Source organism: Artemia franciscana, chromosome 8, assembly GCF_032884065.1.
Source record: "Artemia franciscana chromosome 8, ASM3288406v1, whole genome shotgun sequence".
NCBI lineage: Eukaryota > Metazoa > Arthropoda > Branchiopoda > Anostraca > Artemiidae > Artemia > Artemia franciscana.
Genome location: NC_088870.1, coordinates 30,880,292 through 30,898,900, shown reverse-complemented (window position 1 = coordinate 30,898,900; position 18,609 = coordinate 30,880,292). Strand labels below are relative to the sequence as shown.

Here is an 18,609-nt window from a genome sequence, read left to right as displayed (position 1 = left end):
ATATAAACTGTTTGAGTCAATATTGTTTTGGGAACAGAAACAGGTGTGTTTTCCCAGTAATGTGGAAGTTGGGTGTCATCATTGGTATACAAAGTTAATAGGAAGTGGGATGTTCAGAGGACTTTTTCTAGGAAAAATCTCACCTCCCTATTTAATAGGCAAGAATGCTGATGGTAATAATTTATAAAAAATTTTAATTGCCAATTTGAGTAATCTTTCCTTCTGGAAAAAACGGTATAAATACTGAAATGTGGAAGAGAAAATAACCTATATTAGGGAAAATAAGAAGAAAATAAATTCCCAGTAATGTGGAAGAGAAAAAAGTCTTCTGCCCAACATGGGCAAAAGAATTTTTTTTTTTTTTTGAAAAGAAGGAACAAATATTGGTTTCTTCATTGATCCCCTAGCTAAAAAAGTAAATGGTAATTCGAAAAATTCAACCCAAAGGTAACCTTGCGCAGGGTTTGAATATAAAAAATGACCCTCCCCCCTCCAAATAAAATTGGAATTGGGCTGAACTAGAGTCTTCTTCTTTTTGGTAGGGATTCCGCTGATGAATTTACACGCTTATCATGTTTCATCTTTGAGGAAATTTGCTAAGAAATATCACCTAGGTCTCAAACACAGACGACCAAGCTGGACTTTCAACCAGCATGAAGAACAGGAAAGTCCTCTATAACCTTATTAAGACCATCCTAAAGTGGTCTCGCCTTGAGATGCGAGTTGAAATCGATAGGAGGTTGGGAAATTTCAAGTTGGGAGGAGGAGGGTGGAAACTTCAAATACCTGGACGGTATAAGTAAATTTGATGGAAACCTTGTGTCCGAATTTACCATACATATTGCTTGCACCGGAAAGGCCTTTGCCAAGTCAAGAAATGTCTGACAATAGTCTTCTCTCCATGATGCTGACAAATGTTAATTTTTAGCTGGAAAAGTAGATGCAAATTTTGTTTTTAGCAATAACCTTATCAGGATCAATCTATAATCTATCAAGATCGTAGCTTAAAAATCGGGTCCAAAGCGCCAAAAAGGTCGGCGTAAAAAGACACTTTTAGCGTTTTATCTGCCAGTCTGCATGAAAAAACCTAAGTTGAAGCAAGTCCAACTTAATGTGGATTATTCCCGCAGAAATGCTCTTGCGTTTCTTGCAATTCACAACTCTTTTGCTTTGTATAATTGGACCAATGAATCGAGATATTGTTTTGATGATTTGTATTCCTATGACCTTCACTTTAACATTCTCATTAGAATTTATATTGAGAGGAAAATGATGTTTAAAAAGTTTAATAATATGGAAAATTAAAAACAATGGCTAAAACAGCAACACAGCCAGTATATACTAAAAAGCTGGGCATAAAATGGCAAAGAACACCTAAAGCTTACAGCTTTTTAACCCCTCATGATCGTCAAATATTTAATTAAACTTACAACATTTATTGTTGCTAGAAGCTCTGGTTTTATAGGCTGTTTTGAATGCACATATAACTACCATCTTATGAATTTTCTCTTTATGAGAACGTATTTCCAGATTATAAATATTCAGATTACCGTGAAGTGAAGTTTATAAGACATTTAAGTCAGTATTTTTTACTGCCTATAGTTACTCGATTAAGTATACATAAGTATAATCAAGTTCGATTAAGTTTAGTTATTCAAGCATCTATACATAAGTAAATTCGAGTACGAGTAACCTCAGTCATTCGGGTAATTATACATAATTATGTTCGATTTCAAGTAATTGTGATTATTCGAGTAACTATACGTAAGTATATACGAGTAACTTTAGCTGTTCGAATAACTATGCATAAGTAAATTCGAGTTTGAGTAACTTTAGGTATTCAAGTAACTATACATAACTATATTTGAGTTCTAGTAACTTCGATTTTTAGAATAACTATGCATAAGTGTATACCAGTAACTTTAGTTATTCGATTAACTATACATAGGATAACTTTAGTTGTTCGCGTAAGTATATACAAGTATTATTACTCGTATAAACTAGTTAACTAATTACTGAAATTAATCTTTAATGTAAAATGATTTTAAAGTTAAATAGTCAAGAGTCAAGATTGGGATTTAAGAACTGCATTATGCAACTCTTTTGAACCTGTTCAAAGTATTACCAGTGTCATAGGTTTTATATAGTATAGTTTTTATATTATATTATATTTATTAGTATATTTTGAATCTACCTTAGTTCTGCCCTAGGATGGATGAATGATAGACTATCTATCAACTAGTGAAATGACATCATTTATGCACAATTCTGAATTAAGGCCTATACCAGGTTTGCCTCTCACTGAAACTATCTGTCTTGGCTTTTTCTCCAACTAGCCATGGCTATTAACTTTTTCATCATAATTCACCAAGCTGATTTTAATTCAACTCGAATCAATTTGAATTCAGGAGTCGTGGGTCAGTTATTCTGTTTTGAAAAAAAAAAGTGTTTTCCATTAATAAAGCGTGTCCCAAGCTTTTCAAAATGTCTATTTTTTGTTATGGCACTTGGTATTAACCAACTGACATATAGCAATCGCAAATTCTGTCGGTTTGTCGGTCCCGGTTTTGCTACTTTAGGCACTTCCAGGTAAGCTAGGACGATGAAATTTGGTAGGTGTATCAGAAACCGGACCAAATTAAGTTAGAAATAGTCTTTTTCCCGATTTGACCATATGGGGGGGGGGAGAGTGAGGGGCCGGTTAATTCAGAAAAAATAGAAAAAGGAAGTATTTTTAACTTACGAATGGGTGATGGGATCTTAATGAAATTTAATGTTTGGAAGGATATTGTGTCTCAGAGCTCTTATTTTAAATCCCGACCGGATCCTCATTTTGGAGGAGCTGGGGGGTGTTGAATTGGAAAAATAAAAAAAAATGAGGAATTTTTAACCTAAAAATGGGTGACCAGATCTTAATGAAATTTGATATTTAGGAGGAACTCATGTCTCAGAGCTCTTATTTAAAATCCTGACCAGATTTTTTGACATTGGGGAGAGTTGGAGGGGTCTTGGAAAACGCTTAGAGAAATCAGGATTAAACTTAGTGGGTAGAATAAGCAAATGTCGTAGATACGTGATTGACGTAACCATATGGATCCACTCTCTTTGGGGGATTTAGGGGGTGGGTTCAGTGCTTTGGTGAGTTTGGTGCTTCTGGACGTGCTAGGACGATCGAAATTGGTAAGCGTGTCTGGGAGCTGCTCAAATTGGCTTGATAAAGTCGTTTTCCCCGATTAGACCATCTGGGGGGCTGAAGGGAGAGGAAATATTAATGAATAATGAATTTTGATATTTAGAAGGACCTCGTGACTCAGAGCTCTTATTTTAAATCCCGACCGGCATTAAGCCTCTGATTTTCCTTTTAAATCAATCTATTGATTCTTAGAATTTTGCCAGAGCTCATACCATATGAGTTCTTGGTTCTTGGCTCTTGGCTCGTCCGGCCTCGTCACAAGTGCCATATGAGCTCTCGTTTTTGTTCTAAAACCCAAAAATATGTTCAGAAAGTCCTATTGTGCTTCTGGGCCCTGAGCGTTTTCTCGTTGCTATTGTAGCAATCAATCTTTTATTTGGCTATGATTTTGCTTAAATTCTTTTAACCTCTTTATTTTTTTCGGTGCTATGTTGAGAGGGAGAATGAGCTAATTGACTTGTAAACGTCAAAAGCGAGACTCAAGAAATTTCCCTTTTATCTTTTATTAGTTAGCCTTTTGTAGACACCTTTTACTTTTGATAGTCTGTTTGAAAGTTAGGTGATTTAACGAAGGTATTGTTACCGTTCTTCTTTTTCTTCTTCTTCATCTTGTAACAAGATCAGGTATTTTGCAACTCGCCTGACACCTTAAATTCTTGTGTTAAATGGTAATTCGTTTTACTGTATGCTCCCCAGATGTTGCTGTTGCGCCTAAAGATTTTATCTGACTTTTCCAAGCTTTGCAAATAATTGCTGAAAGTATTTACTAAGCTAGTCTCGAAGAGAAGATCAGCAGCGTGATGTAAATCAGGAGAATAATATTCTGACTGAATACACATTGTTCTGATATTCTTTCCTTTGATAGCAGCTTAGGAAACGGATTTTGCTAATTACCAATGTTGAGTAACAATCAGTGTTGAGTTTAGAAAAGCCTCAACATTATTAATTTGCTAGGCCACTAGTCCTTAACTCTTTTACAAAATATCAGCAGGTTTAGTAAAACAAAAAAACGAAAAGTGCTCATCAAAGATTATGGTTACACTATAAAAGTGAGAACTGGCGATAGAGTCGACGAGAAACCCCAATATCATCTAGCTTTTGGTGGCACTTGGAATTTTTAAGTATATTAATAAGAAAAATCATTTGAATTTATGCAGTTGGTAGAAATAGTGTAGTATAATAGGTGTCTAATCTCAGATTCGGACAGAAAAATGATTACAAAGCTTGAAAAATGCTAAGTTTCACCAGACGCTAGATGGTTTCAGTGTTTTTTTTTTTTTGCCGACACTAGTGCCAGTTTCTATTCTTATAGGCTACCCATATTGTTTTGAGCGGATTCTCCTATATTTTGAGAGTGCAATACTCCTATATTATGTAATCAGTATTGGAGATTATAAAGGAGATTATGGATATTATACATATTTTTAACAGTTTGTTTACTATGAGATAGAGTTGTTCTCTCCAAGGTCATGCTGTAGGCTGCAGTCATGATGTGTAGAAGTCAAGTTAAATGTCAAAATCTCGTTTGTATAAGTTTTATTTTGTTATGTTATATTCCATGTAGTTTTTATATTCAATAAAAACTCATTTTTATTAATGGTAAAAGGTAAATTTTTTTTTTAGAAGGTAAAAATATTAGTTTTTTCGTTCATCTTGAAGGTCACCAATCACTTCAAATATATATGACTTCACATGTGCAAACGGGAATTTAAAGAATCATCCACTTTAGTGTCCTACAGTTAATTTTTCTGGTAACACTAGAATCGAGATTCTGGTTCGCCAGTGCCCGAATTCTGTATTTACTTTTTTTTTTCTTTTTTCAGGACTTCCAAAGAAGAGACTCTTCCCTGCTTTTTATGGGAGGCGAGGTCTAGAAGCAAGTCAGAAGCATGGTGTTGATGCAATACCAGCAGTATCAATGGTCTACTTAGGGTCACACTTCAATGGTTATTTTTATCCTAACTTGTTTGTTTTGTTGTTTATTCAACTAGAATTAGGCTAAATTAATTTACTGCTTTAAACTGTCAATTTAGGAAAACTAAGAAGATACATCACTTGTTTTGGTTATGATCTACCATTGATTTGGAGGGGGAATTCTGGACAAAGAGAGGCAAAAGTTTCAATGGTTAAATTGGAGCCATCCTTTGATTCTTAATTGCTTTTTCGTTTAATTTTATCTTTTGTTTTTAAACTGCAATTGGGTGGACTAGTTGCCAAATTTTTAGCCTTTTAACCATTTTAAATAAATATAAAAAGTAAAAAAAAATACTTATAAAAAGTTTCACTGGTTTTGATTCCAGACTGCTAATAATTTAGGGGGGGGGGGGAAATTTTAGTTTTTTGTTTGTGGACTTATAATTTTAAGCATAGATATTTTGTTTAAGAATAGTGCTTAAGTATTCTTTAGGTAGTTAAGTTCTTTACTTTGGAGTTCATCCAGATGCTTAGCCCAGAAGTGATGTTTGCCTGTCCCTCCAACATAGTTCCGGTCCTTAGTAATTTTATTTCCTCTGTCAAACATCTATTTGTGTCGAAATATCAGAATTTTTAGGATCATTTTCATATTCTCTTGCATATTTATCTAATTTGTTAACTAATTTGTTAATTCTCAAATTAGTTAATTTTGTTAAATTAACTAATTTGTTAAACTTAATTTGTTAACTTATATGCTCCTTTTTGAAGAAAGTCAACGAATACTCCTTTGTGAGGAAACCCAGTTCATACTCCTTTGTGGAGAAGTATCCCAGTATAAGCTTGTTCATTTCTGCCTCCCCCTCCCCATTCATGAATTTTGAATGGACCATCCAGCTGTGAGACAAAACCGGACAGACTTAGTGAAACTAAGAATTTGGAATTTGCAAAGAGAAAAGAGCCCCAGTCCCCGCCAATCATTTAATCGAGTTCTGTATCTGTCTAAACGTCTAAAATTCTCTAATACCGTTTTTTTCTCCCCTACCTTTAAAGTCCTTTTTGTCAATGAAAGAAAAAGCCTAACGTCGGATCCAAACCTGATACCCCAAATCATGTGTTTGATGCTCTACCATCTGGTTCAGTTGTGCTAGTTAATTGATTTTCTAGAAATATCATAGAAAATCCTGGTTTTTAGGTATGAATAGACCAAAGATGGAACCTGTGGGCAAAAAAATGTTGTCATTTTAATGTTTTTGGTTAGTAATTTAAATTTCATAATTAGTATTGGTACTTTAAGGACTAATATTTGGTAAAAAGGATGTCTTTGAGGCACCAAAGACATGATATGTAAAAATTTTGACACCAAAGCCACCCAATTCAACTACTTGTTCAAGAAAAAATAAAGTTAGCTCTTAATACTACCTCTTGATACTTCAGTTCGTGTAAAAGAGATATACAACACAATCAGTTTTTACTCCTTGATTTCACGTCAAACATGGCATGGAGGTCATTTGAAATAGTGCTCTTTGGCATTTGTAGTGTTTAAGGTCTGTGAAAATAACTACGGGCAAAACAATTCTACATTTTTTTAAAACTATCCTTGGAAGCCTACATAGATAAGGGTTCTTATGTATTTTATTTGTTTTTTTCCTCATCCTCCCATGCATTACTGTGGCACTGATCTACACGTTCCAAGGCTTTACTAAATCAGATATTAAGTTTACTTCTTTTTTTATTCTTCCTTTTTCTTTTTTTTCCTTCTCTTACCTTTCTTTCTTTATATCTTCCTTAAAGGATTTTAATGCACTTTATTCCAGTAATTGTTTGAGTGATTACTATTGTTAAATGTTGTTATAACATTGTTATTATGCAAGTATAAGGAATTATCGCGAGTCGGGTTAACTAATATTCTAAGAAACAGTAATTTTGGTTTTATTTCAATTTTGCTCTTCACTTCTGTCAGAAAAACTTCGTTATTATTAATTAATTTAGCTGGGTTTTTTTTTCATTATGCAAAATGAACTAGACAAAACGACATAAGTCAAGCTTAAGTGGTCAACGTCAGTTTTTTTTATAATACGGCCTGCGTTACACTAGGGCCTTGTTGTACTTCGTAGTAATAGGTCTTTTGTCCTGCCTCTCTGTAAATTCCCACTAAATGAGTGCAATTTTCTTTACAGTTGGAAGATCTGAGGTAGTACTGTCATCAACAAGTAATTCTTCAAGTAGCAGGTCAAGCAGCAACAGCAGTAGTTGTTCTGATTTAAATCGTAAATATATTTATAAAATTTATTAGATTAATTTTAAGATATTTATAAAAGATACAAATTTATTTGTATGATTTAAGAACAAAATATTTTAATTTATTTACCTTACACATTTTTCGGACTCTACCTCTGTTAAGTCAATAGAACTCAAAATAACTCTGTAATTGTGTTGCGAGAGCATCACTTTGGTTTTGTAGTGTTTTTTTTTTTTTTTTTTTTTTTTTTTCTAGCACCTTGATCTCACCTTCTTCCTAGAAAGTGGTAAGGGCCTAACCCTCTTCCTAGAAAGTGGTAAGGGTTTTTACGAAAAGTGTCGACCTTAGGCTGGATTGATGAATATGATTTAGCATTTTGGAAAGCTTCGTAGAGCTCTTGCCTGGGGCCAAAAAGCATGGTTTTTGCTTGTCCTTGAGCCAGAGCCTATAGTGTTTTAAGTGACTTAGAGTTTCATAGCCTATGTCAGAGAGAACTATCTAAAGTTATGCAGTCAAGCTTTTGCTTCACCAAACAATGTTTCTGCTTTCGGACTGAAAGCTCCGTTCTACCAGGCAAGCAGGCAGGCACAGTTTCAAATTGAAGATGGACTAAAATCTATAAGTGTAAAATATGTGTGGCAGTTACCTGGCCCCACAGCCAATATATCTTCTTAGAGTGATAAATAAAAAAATTACAGAAACAAAAAAGTGGGGACCGAAAGCGCTGCCATCTATTGTTTCTACCCATTTCTGTTCGTGATTTCAGTTGAGTTTATCATTCGGTTTTCCCACTTAGGATTAGGGTAGAGAAATGATGTCAGATGTGCCTCTTAAACTTTAAAAATTCTCTCATTCCTAAAAATCAACTTTTGAACTTTACTCCTTTCTAAGTGATGACGTTAGAAACTTGGCCTACGGAAAAAAAGTCAACTTTTGAACTAAGACAGATCGATTTTTTTTCGGTGGCAGTTGATAGCTCTTGATGATCTGATCAAAGTATATGTCATCCTGTTTTGGTATAAAAATTATTTCATGAGATATACCAGTTTAAAAGTTTAAAGGGGTTGACAACATCAGTAGTAAGATACACACTGAAACCAAAAATTGGCCGATACCAATTGAGAGAAAAATAGGGGAGTTTTAAGCAACAGTTGCCTGTTAGCTCATCATCATCTTCGGCAATGAGGGGCTCGCAACTTTTGCTAATTGGTGTACCTGTTATTTTTTTCCGGTGTGTTTTTGATGGTAAAACTAATTTGGTTCCTGTGGTAAGACATGTAGGGGATTTGAAAGTAATATTCGGCTGCTAGGCTGCAATCATCTTCAGCGATGCAGGGTTTGCAACTTTTACGAGTTGATGTACCTAGTATTTATTTTAAGATTCTTAGAGATTGACTACTTCAGCGTTTATTCGAAGCGAGGAAACAAAACCAAAGTGTTGCTCTCGCAACACTTTTCTCGGCGAAGCCGAACAAAGGTTGCCGCAACACCTCACGTTGCCCATGCAACATGCAACGTAGATCTAGTTCAAGTTAGACTCTTAAAGCCTTGCAAACAGAACCAATTTAAAAAATTAAATACAGCAACAGTAAAATAGTAGTAAGCTAGAAATATGTCGTAGAAACAGTTTAAGCATTGAAAAGTCTTTTTTTCCTTGACAAAATACATAGACATCTGTCAGAAGCAACTATAACTAAAAGTTTCTAACTAACAACTGACTAATGATACATTAATTTGAAGTACATAATTAGCATAACCAAGAACCTTTTCAGTAAATTGAATAAATTGGTAAATAAGGATAAAATAAGTGGGTGAATTAAAGCCAGATGTGCTGAGATCTGCTATAAATGGTAACATTTCGTTCTGTGGGTCCTTTTGACGGAAACATTGTAATAACTAAAGAAGGGTACCATTCAATTTCTCTGCTATTATTCTTTACAAATATAAATTTAGGGTGAATGATGTATCAGAGTTCTGGAAGTTAGTTAAAAAATCTACAGAAAATAGAAGGTTGACTGATTCAATCCCACAGAACGATACCTTGCCAGAATACTTAGAACAAAAATACAAAAATAGATATGCACCAAAAAGGACTAAGAGAGATTTGATGAGGAGATGAATAGTTTAGAAGAGACGGTCAAAATGAAGTTGGATTTAGAGAACGCTAAATAACTGGAGTCGGTTGGACATGAATAAATATGGCATGCCTTGAAAAGTATGCGAGGGAACTCAGCAACGGGCATGGATGGAGTACCTATTAAGATGTTGAAAGGGTCAGGAGCAGAGATACTATCAGTCCTTACATCAATATTCTCGGCTATTTTAAGCACATGTTTGTGGCCGCAAAATTGGCAGAAATCGATTATGATTCATTATTTAAGAAAGGAGAAAGGAACCTGCACAATAACTGCAAGGGGATAGCTCTAGGAAGTTCTATTAGTAAGTTATTTTGTAGAGTACTGTCTAAAAGGATGTAAAAATGGTTGCATTATGAATGTAGATTAATTGAATGTCAGGCAGCACTTACGGAGAATTATAGTACAATAGATCATATTTTTTGTTTGCTGGTGTCATTTAGTAAATATACAAGGTATAGGAAGAAAAAGCTATATTCGTCGTTCTCGCACATTGGGAGAGCATTTGATGAAGTTTCAAGGAGTATGTTGAAAGGGGTGTTAGTGAAATTAGGATTGCCAAATAGGTTAGTAGAAGCTATAATGAAAATGGGTGAGGGGGTTAAAGTAGTAGTGAAGGTAGGTGTTTCCTTTTCTAGGCCAGTTTTAATTATGGTAGGCCTTAAACAGGATGAACTCTATCACCGCGTTCGTTTTCTCTTTTTATAAATTATATCTAGGATTAATTTAGAAATAGAAATGTCCCTATGTTAAAATTAATGTCGCTGGATCTGTTTTGTTTATTGCTTGCAGAAGACATAGTATTGTCTACAAAATTGGCTCCGAATTTGCAGAATATGTTAGAGGTTTAAGATAGTAATTTTGGGAGTAAAAAATTAGTTTTAATTATCGATAAATGAGTTACATTAATTTAAAAAAAGAAATTGAAATGAATAAGTTTTATTTAAAGGAAAAGAGGTGAAAGAAGTTAAGTATTTTATTTATTTAGGATTTAAGTTTACAAGTTCAGGGAGATGGAGTGAGCTGGTGCAAATGGCAAGTTAGAAGGGTCAGGAAACTTCATGGGCGTTATTGAAGAGCCCCCTTAGGCATCTAGGACCAGCAGATACTAAGCTTTAGATGAGGATATTTGAGACTAAAGTATGCCCAGTATTGAGCTATGGTGGGGAAGTTATGGAGTTTGAAAACGGGGAACGAATAGGGAGAATATATTCAGGACATTTCAGGAGACTTTTAGGGCTAAGTGGGAAATTTAATACTTTGGTGTTAAAGGGTGATCTAGGATTGTTTTCATTGAGGGGGGAAAATGATAGGATCCTGGGAAAAAGTGACTCCGAACATTAGGTTAGTAAATACAACTTATCTGGTGGTGCTGCAGGATAGAAGGAAAAGCTTATGGGCTTCCCAGTTGAGATCAACTTTAAAAAGTTGCGGGTTATTAGGAATCTGGAATTGAGAGAAGGGGATGAGACTAGAAGTAGGAAATGTAACAAAATTGGTAAAGGGTGTGCTGGAACATCCGGAGATTCAGAAAAATGCAGTGTGAAGTCGCAGCCTCGGCATCCCTCAGTGTTTACGATAATTTTACGATACGATGAACAAGATGCTTCAAGCATCTCCTTTGTGTCGATGATTTTCATATTCTCCTCTTCAAGTTTTTCAGTTTGTATCCTGATCTTATGGATATTTTTTTTTCGTCAAACTTGAGGCAAGCGATAAATCCAAAGTTTACTGTCCTTTTCAGAAGGCCGCTAGCTTCTACCTTCGTCGTCGCATCGGTGATCTTTATCTATATAAAGAACAAATATTGCTTCAAACGAATATAGATACTGCTTGTATGGTTTCAGCCCTTGTCGCTCACCGAATCTGTGATAAGTCTTGGAAATTAAGTATGTTTTCAATCGAAGAGAGTTTTTTTTAAAGGATGGCAAAATATTTTCTAGATGAGGGAAGAAAATGTACATGCCGTCAAGGATGATGAAAAGCTAGACTATCGAGAGAGATGAGTTGCAACTAGGTTCTATAACAATGTTTAGTCTGTGGCACTGAATATAAGGCTCAGGGTGCAAATTGTCATTGCCACTTTTGTCAACAACTCTACTAATTGTTGAAGTATTAAGAGGTTTCAGTGCAATTGACTGATAGCTATTTACATAGCTCAAACACAGAAGATATAGATTGTATTTCCAACAAAATACCTCTTGCATTCAACGTAAAATTTTCCCAGGCTGTGTCAACAATGTCATTGGAACTAGGAACTAATGATACAGTGTATTCCAGCTTCGTGTATTCCAGCGTCGGGGCTTTTATCGGAATCGTTTTGCCCGATACTTCACTCCCTCTTACTATTTATATAGATCGGTGACATGATTTAAAAAAATTACCAAGGTTCAAAGGTTGCTCATTACTTTTGTCCCAGGCAAAACTTACCTTCCAATTTTAATGAGCTATCCCAGCGTCTTAAAAAGCACTCCTGTCCTGGGGAAAAAATTCCGAGCACACAGTCAAATCTTGCTTGTCCTTCTCAAAGTGGTGAAATAAACGCGTTATAAGGTTGAAATAAAAGCGTTATACGACTTTGCAAAATCAGGGGGGTAAGTCATTTCCTCCTTCACCCTCTCCACTTCGAGCCACCCCTGCACATAAGAATACAAATCCTCGTTAACGAATCGAAAATATTAAAAGAATAAAATAAGTGATATTTAAAGAATAAAAATAAATTATTTAAACAATGAACAGCAAGAAATAAATATGTTAAATTAAAAAGTGAATTATTAGCTATGACAAGAGATAGTATGTCAAGGATAGAAAAGTGGATGAAAATTAATTACCTAAAAGCTGAATTATAAGAAACCTCATTGGGTATTTGTTTCTTGGTTGCCAGATTGTTACCCATTGTTAACATCTTCCTTACCCAATTAGACTACAAACTCTGAACTTATGCAGTATGACTTACTGAAGAAAAAGGGGTGACATGATTAACACTTACAAATTGATTCACAACAATCCAATTCATGGTCTCTTCTTCTTTTTTTTTTTTTTCAGAAGAGCCCATAGGACAGAATTTTATCATGTATTATTTGCAAAAGCTTATTGCGGAAGACAATTTTTCCTTTTTTCAGTCCACATTCAGTACATTTTATTTGAAACGAGTCGAGTTTTACCTCTATAAGTTGGGCATGTATAAGTTGTATTATGTTAATTCAGGAAAACTTGTATATACCAGCAAATTGCAGCAACTTTTGCTGTTTCATCTATAATTTCTCTCCTACCTCACCGTTATCTAGGTTTCTGATAACAGAGACAGAATATATTTCTGATATCTAGGTATCTAGGTTTCTAGGACAGAATATATTTAAAAAGAAATGTGATGGTTCCTGTAATTTTAGCAGGGTTTCTGAAAATGATAAACGCTATGTTGTCTGTAATATTCGAAGACATGAGATAAGTGATATTTAAAGAATAAAAATAAATTATTTAAACAATGAACAACAAGAAATAAATACCTTATTTATTTTTTATTTTATTTATAAATTATATTATTTTATTATTACTCTATTGGTATTCTTTTTTTTTTCAGAACAGCCCATAGAACAGAATTTTATCATGTATTATTTGCAAAAGCTTACTGCGGAAGACAATTTTTCCATTTTAATTTTGTGGAAATAAAATCTAATAGCTATGAGAACATAACTATTTTCCTCTCCTTGCTTAGTACCGGTTATAAACGTATAACTTTGCTCATTATCGTTTTTCAATCAATGCTCATTATTACATTCAGTACATTTCATTTGAGACGAGTCGAGATTTACCTCTATAAGTTGGGCATGTATAAGTTGTATCATGTTAATTCAAGAAAACTTTTAAATACCAGCATCTTGCTTTAACCCATTTAAGCTTTAATTTCACCAAATCTAACTTTCTCATGATGGTGGTGTATATTGGCCTCATTTTCATCAGTTTCCTGGAAAGAGAAAATACTCATTTTATACAATGTCAAATATTGCCATTCATATTTTTCAAAGACTAGAGAACAAAGGATTTGTTTTTCTGCCGTTATAATAAAAATTATCTGTAGCCTAAATATTTTTATTAATTTTTAATTGTAGAAACGTACTTAAGTAATATTCGAAATTAAGATTTAATTAACGTTAATATAAACTTCAGAAGTCTTATTATTGCCCATAGTCAAGGCCGTATCCAGGGAGAAACCTGGGGGATTTGACTCTGCCCCTCCCATCCCCCCCCCCCCGAAATGTTTTCCCGACTCGTAAAAACGTAACAAAAATGAATATAGACAAATTTCTTATGCGTTTTAGAACATTTTTTGTGTAACCCCTTGAAAGTATATCATCTTTGTAAAACCCCCTCCGAAAAAAAACCTTGGATGCTGCCTTGCCCATAGTATTGATATTTTTAAGCTATGAGGCATTCAAAGAGGCTGGTTTATATTTTAAGCACTTCCTAGCCACCATCTATCCATATTTTTCTTCAAAATGATGACCTACGATATGCATCAAATTAAGTATGTTCAAACTCACGTAAAACATCCTAAAATATTAAATTTTTCTATCGTAAGACATACCTAAAGAGTCTTGTTTCCACTCTAAAATAGTCATGCAGAAAAGTGGTAGTTTTTAATTTTAAATATAAGGAAGTATCGCAAGTTGGCTTATTTGATATGCTAAGAAATTGTAGTTTTGATTTTGTATTGATTTTCTCTTCAACTTATAAGAAGAACTTTGTTATTGTTAATTACATTGTGCTTTTTTTTCATTATGCAAAACAGACTAGACGAAACGAGATAAGTCAACCTAAAGTGATTGACACAAAAAAAATTCAACGTCAGTTTTGTAATAATAGGCCTTACAATATACAACGACTTTTTTTGTTCTTTGCTATAATTGGTCTTATGTCTCTGTAAATCTCTCTCTCTGTAAATTGCCACGAAATGTGTGCAACTGTTTTTATAGATAAGAATTCTGAGGGGTATTTTATCGCTCTTAATTCTGAGAAGGCCCAGATCCGCTTATTTAAGACAAGTCCTGATTTGCTTACGTTATTCCTGCTTTACAATCTAACATAACATAAAGAATACGGGAAACTCTTCTAAGTACAATCTCACTGGTCTTCTAGCACTGTGTTCAACAAGTGAATCTTCAAGTAGTGGGTCAAGAAGCAGCTCTAACAGCGGTAGCAGCAGTAATTCTGATTCAGACGATCTCCAAAGTGAGGATCAAGGGGCCACTGCAACCACCAAAGGTAATTGAAATGAATAAATCTTCTTTACTTCTCACGGATATAATGTTTTGGACAAAATTCTTTAATCAGTTGGGGGCCTAGCGAAAACGGAGCAGGAACGGGACAAGTTGGGCACTTTTTTAGAATTGTAAGCATAATGAATGTTTTATTGTGAACATAATGAAGCAGACATTTATTATGCCCAAATATATGTTTCCCGTATTCCTTGGCATAGTCTATAGTCGTTCCCTTATTCCAACCAATTCCAACCTTTGTTTCAAACCAATATTTGTTTCCCTTATTCCTTGGCATAGTCTATATAGTCAAAATAGTCCTTGTTTGCCCAACCGTTCAAGAATAAACGAAAAACTGGATGTCCTTGTATGAGGCGGGAGATGTCATAAGAAAATATTTAAGGGAAATGGGAACTTCTTGAGGGATGTAAAGAGGGCGGCTTTAAATAGATTGAGATGGAGGGGCGTAGGTAGCTGTGTTTACCCCAGGCGGCTACGTGCTGCAGTGCATTGTTTGTAATAGTAGTAGCATCCTATTTATGCATACTATTCAAGCATCTTGGCTGAGTGGTTGGAGCGCTGGCTTGGGAATTCTGGGTCCAAGGGGCATGGGTTCAATCCCAGTTGTGACCAGTTATTTAGTTTTGGACGGGGTCAGTGGCGTGACTGTAAGCTCAGCTAGAGTGGACCCAGCTCTAAATGGGTATCTGGGGAAGGTAAGCAGGAAGGGTGTGTGAAAGCACAGGATGGTTGCCCCCAACCCCCATTGCGCTTCCTGGCTGAAGGGCCATGAAACGGAGATCAGCACCGCCGGTTTGGACCTTAGGGGTCTAGTGACGTCTCACTTACTTACTTTACTTATTTATGCTATTTACTCTAAAATGTATGTTTGCAAATTCTAATTAGTTTGTTGTAATACAATATTGATAAAATGATGTAGCGCTACTGTTTTCAGCACCAGTACAGCAGTTGACCTCAAAAGGAGTGGCATTTCGAAATAAACGAACGCCCACTGGCCTGCCCGCTGCAAGTAATCGACCAATGGCAACAAAGACTCGGAATCTCGGTCACGCAACTTCTATTGTTACCTGTACTGCAACTAAGGTAGGAAAACATCCAATTATTGATAATTTTAATAGCGGCGTGCTAAAATTCCGCCCTTCAGACATTGTTGTTATTAAAGTATATATTATCATAGAAATGAAAACAGCTATATTAAGTTTAGTGCCCACCACCATCAGGATTTGAGTTATGGGTTACATTGAGTTACAGGATTTGATTACCAAAAGAACAAAAAAAATTGTTCGTATGCATTTTACTCAGGATACGAGGGGATTCGGACAAAGATTTTGGGGGGTGGGGGTGAAACTCGGTAACTTTTTCCCCTAGATACGGTCTTGGTTCAGTGCTGAAGTATTGATGTAATGATTAGTTGAAAGTTATCACTTGATTTTGAAGAAAAAACCAGGTAGTTAAAACCTACTTCAATAATTTGGAATGGTTTACATCGAATTTTCAATGATAAATTTATTGAATGTATTTATTTAAAATTTAGTTTAATGTGTTTATAAAAAATACAAATATATTTGTGTGATTAAAAAAGAAATCTATTTAAAAATTTTCATATCGTATATATATAATTTTTGTTTAATTATTTTTATTTTTTGTATCAATCTCTTAAATTATGCATTATTGAATTCTTGCATCAGAACGTCATCATTTCAGATTCTACCTTTGTTAAGTCCATAAAACTTAAAATAATTCAATTAAAACCCTTGAAGTTCCAAAAAGAATCAGTTTAGAAAATTAAGCAAAGCAACAATAAAATAGTAGTAAGCTAGAAAACTGTTTGAGAAATACTTTAAGCATTGAAAGTCCCTTGAACATTTTCCATCGACACATTTAACGCCATCTTTCAGAAATTACTGTAGCTTACAGCTTTTCACTTCCTAACTGATTGCTAAAGAAACATTATAGTAAATTATATAGTAATGAATAAGTGCTAAATAGTACTTTGTGATTCATTAGTAAATGGTATCTGTTAAATAATGGTAATACTAGTTAATTGTTTTAATAATAGCGGGAAAATAACAGTAAAATAATAATTGTAAATTATAGTGTATTAAATTATTGTTCAAATATTTTAAAAATACAGTAGTCCATTTTCCCTTGAGAAAATATATAACACCATCTGTCAGAAACCACTGTAGCTTTTAACTAACTAACAGCTGACTAAAGAAACATTAATTTGAAGTGGATAATTAACATAACCAAGAACTTTTTTGGTAAATTACTATAAAAAAGATAATTAAATTAGTAAATAGGAATAGAACAAGTGGTTGATTTAAAACCAAATTTGCTGAAGTCGGCTAGAAATGGTATAAATCTTTTCTATGAGTTCTTTTAATGGAAACATTATAATAACAATAGAATAGTACCATTTAATTCCCCGTTGAACATTCTTTCCCAAGATATGGTTGCTGCAATAACAGTTGTGCCTCATCCCTCCAATAGAGTCATCTATAGCCTTTACATATTGCCAAGAAAACGTTTTAATAATTATATTCTCTCTATATTATGCGGAATCTTTCTATTAATTAGATTCTTGTGCTTTCTTTTATTTTTACGCACGTTTAAAATCATTTCAAAATAATATAGCTATCTTACATTTATCTTAAATGTAACTCATATATCTTATGTGTAACTAATATATGTAACTGCTCCCATTTTTGTCAATGGTTTTGGGCCATAGATTCATATAAGAATAAAAGTTCTCGTTAACAAATATAATATATTAAAAAGATAAAAATAAATGGTATTTAAAGATTACAAATAAATAATTCAAGCAATGAACAACAACGGATAAATATAATTCTTATTTATTCATAAATTTTATTATTTATTATTACTCTTCTGTCAGTCTAGTGTTTTTATTTTCTTCAGAAGAGCCCATAACACACAATGTTACCACACAACATTTGCAAAAGTGTTTTTGTGAAAATTAAAATTTTATTGCTAGGAAAGTACTATCATTGTCCTTGTTTTCCTTAATATCGGTTATAAAAGTGTAAGTTCACTTATTATCGGCTTTCGGTCAATGCTTAGTACCTCATTTAGTACTTTTCATTTCAGACGAGTCGAGTTTATCCTCTCTGTCAGACTTGTATAAGATGGCATGTATAAGTTGTACTATGCTAATTTAGTAAAATTTATGAATACCAGTATGTTGCTTTAACCTTTTTTACCTTTAATCTCGTCAAATCTAATTTTGTCATGATAGGGGTGGTTTGGCCTCATTTCTTATTTTTTTAGTTTCTTAGTTTGAGTTTCATAGAAAGAAAAAATACCCAGCATTTTTTTACAACAGCAAATATTGCCACTTGTAGTTTTCAAAAAGTGAAGAACAAAAAAATTGTTATTGTGTCGTTCTAATAAAAATTGGTAGCTATATAATGTGTTTTTCTAAAATATACACGATTGCTTGTGCTTAAGGCTATAATTTTTCTTTTAAAAAAAAAGAAGAAAAAAAAAGATTATTCCAAAAATTGATCTTTCTCGGTTTTCTTTTATTTTCTTCTTTTGTTTCCTTGTTTGGCCTAATACCGCTTATAAGGAAACAAGTTATGTCTGTTACAATTAAAGAGAGGATAGGCATTTGGATAATTCGGCTACATTTTAACACTTATTAGCCGTCTGACCCGAGCGGTTAGCGCGCTAGACTTAACATCCTTTGTGTGCGAGGACAGGGGTTTGAGTCCTATTGTAACTGGTTATTTGGTTTCGAACGGTTGTCAGAGGTGTGACTCTGTAAGCTCAGCCACAGTGTCACCCCCGCTGCAAATGGGTACTGGAGAAATCTGAGCAGGAAACGCC

The 18,609-nt window shown here is 34.1% G+C and overlaps 1 protein-coding gene across 3 annotated transcripts in view; it reads left to right on the top strand.

Annotated features, from left to right (window-relative positions):
* The window catches only part of LOC136030292 (uncharacterized), a 50,691-nt gene that overhangs the window by 19,050 nt on the left and 13,032 nt on the right, over window positions 1-18,609 (top strand). For all 3 annotated transcript variants that reach the window (XM_065709157.1, XM_065709159.1, XM_065709158.1), the window contains exons 3-6: window positions 5,017-5,139; window positions 7,285-7,374; window positions 14,618-14,743; window positions 15,692-15,840. In XM_065709157.1, the coding sequence (XP_065565229.1) occupies window positions 5,112-5,139; window positions 7,285-7,374; window positions 14,618-14,743; window positions 15,692-15,840 (393 nt within the window). In that variant the 5' untranslated portion in view covers window positions 5,017-5,111. The remainder of the gene's footprint in view (window positions 1-5,016; window positions 5,140-7,284; window positions 7,375-14,617; window positions 14,744-15,691; window positions 15,841-18,609) is intronic.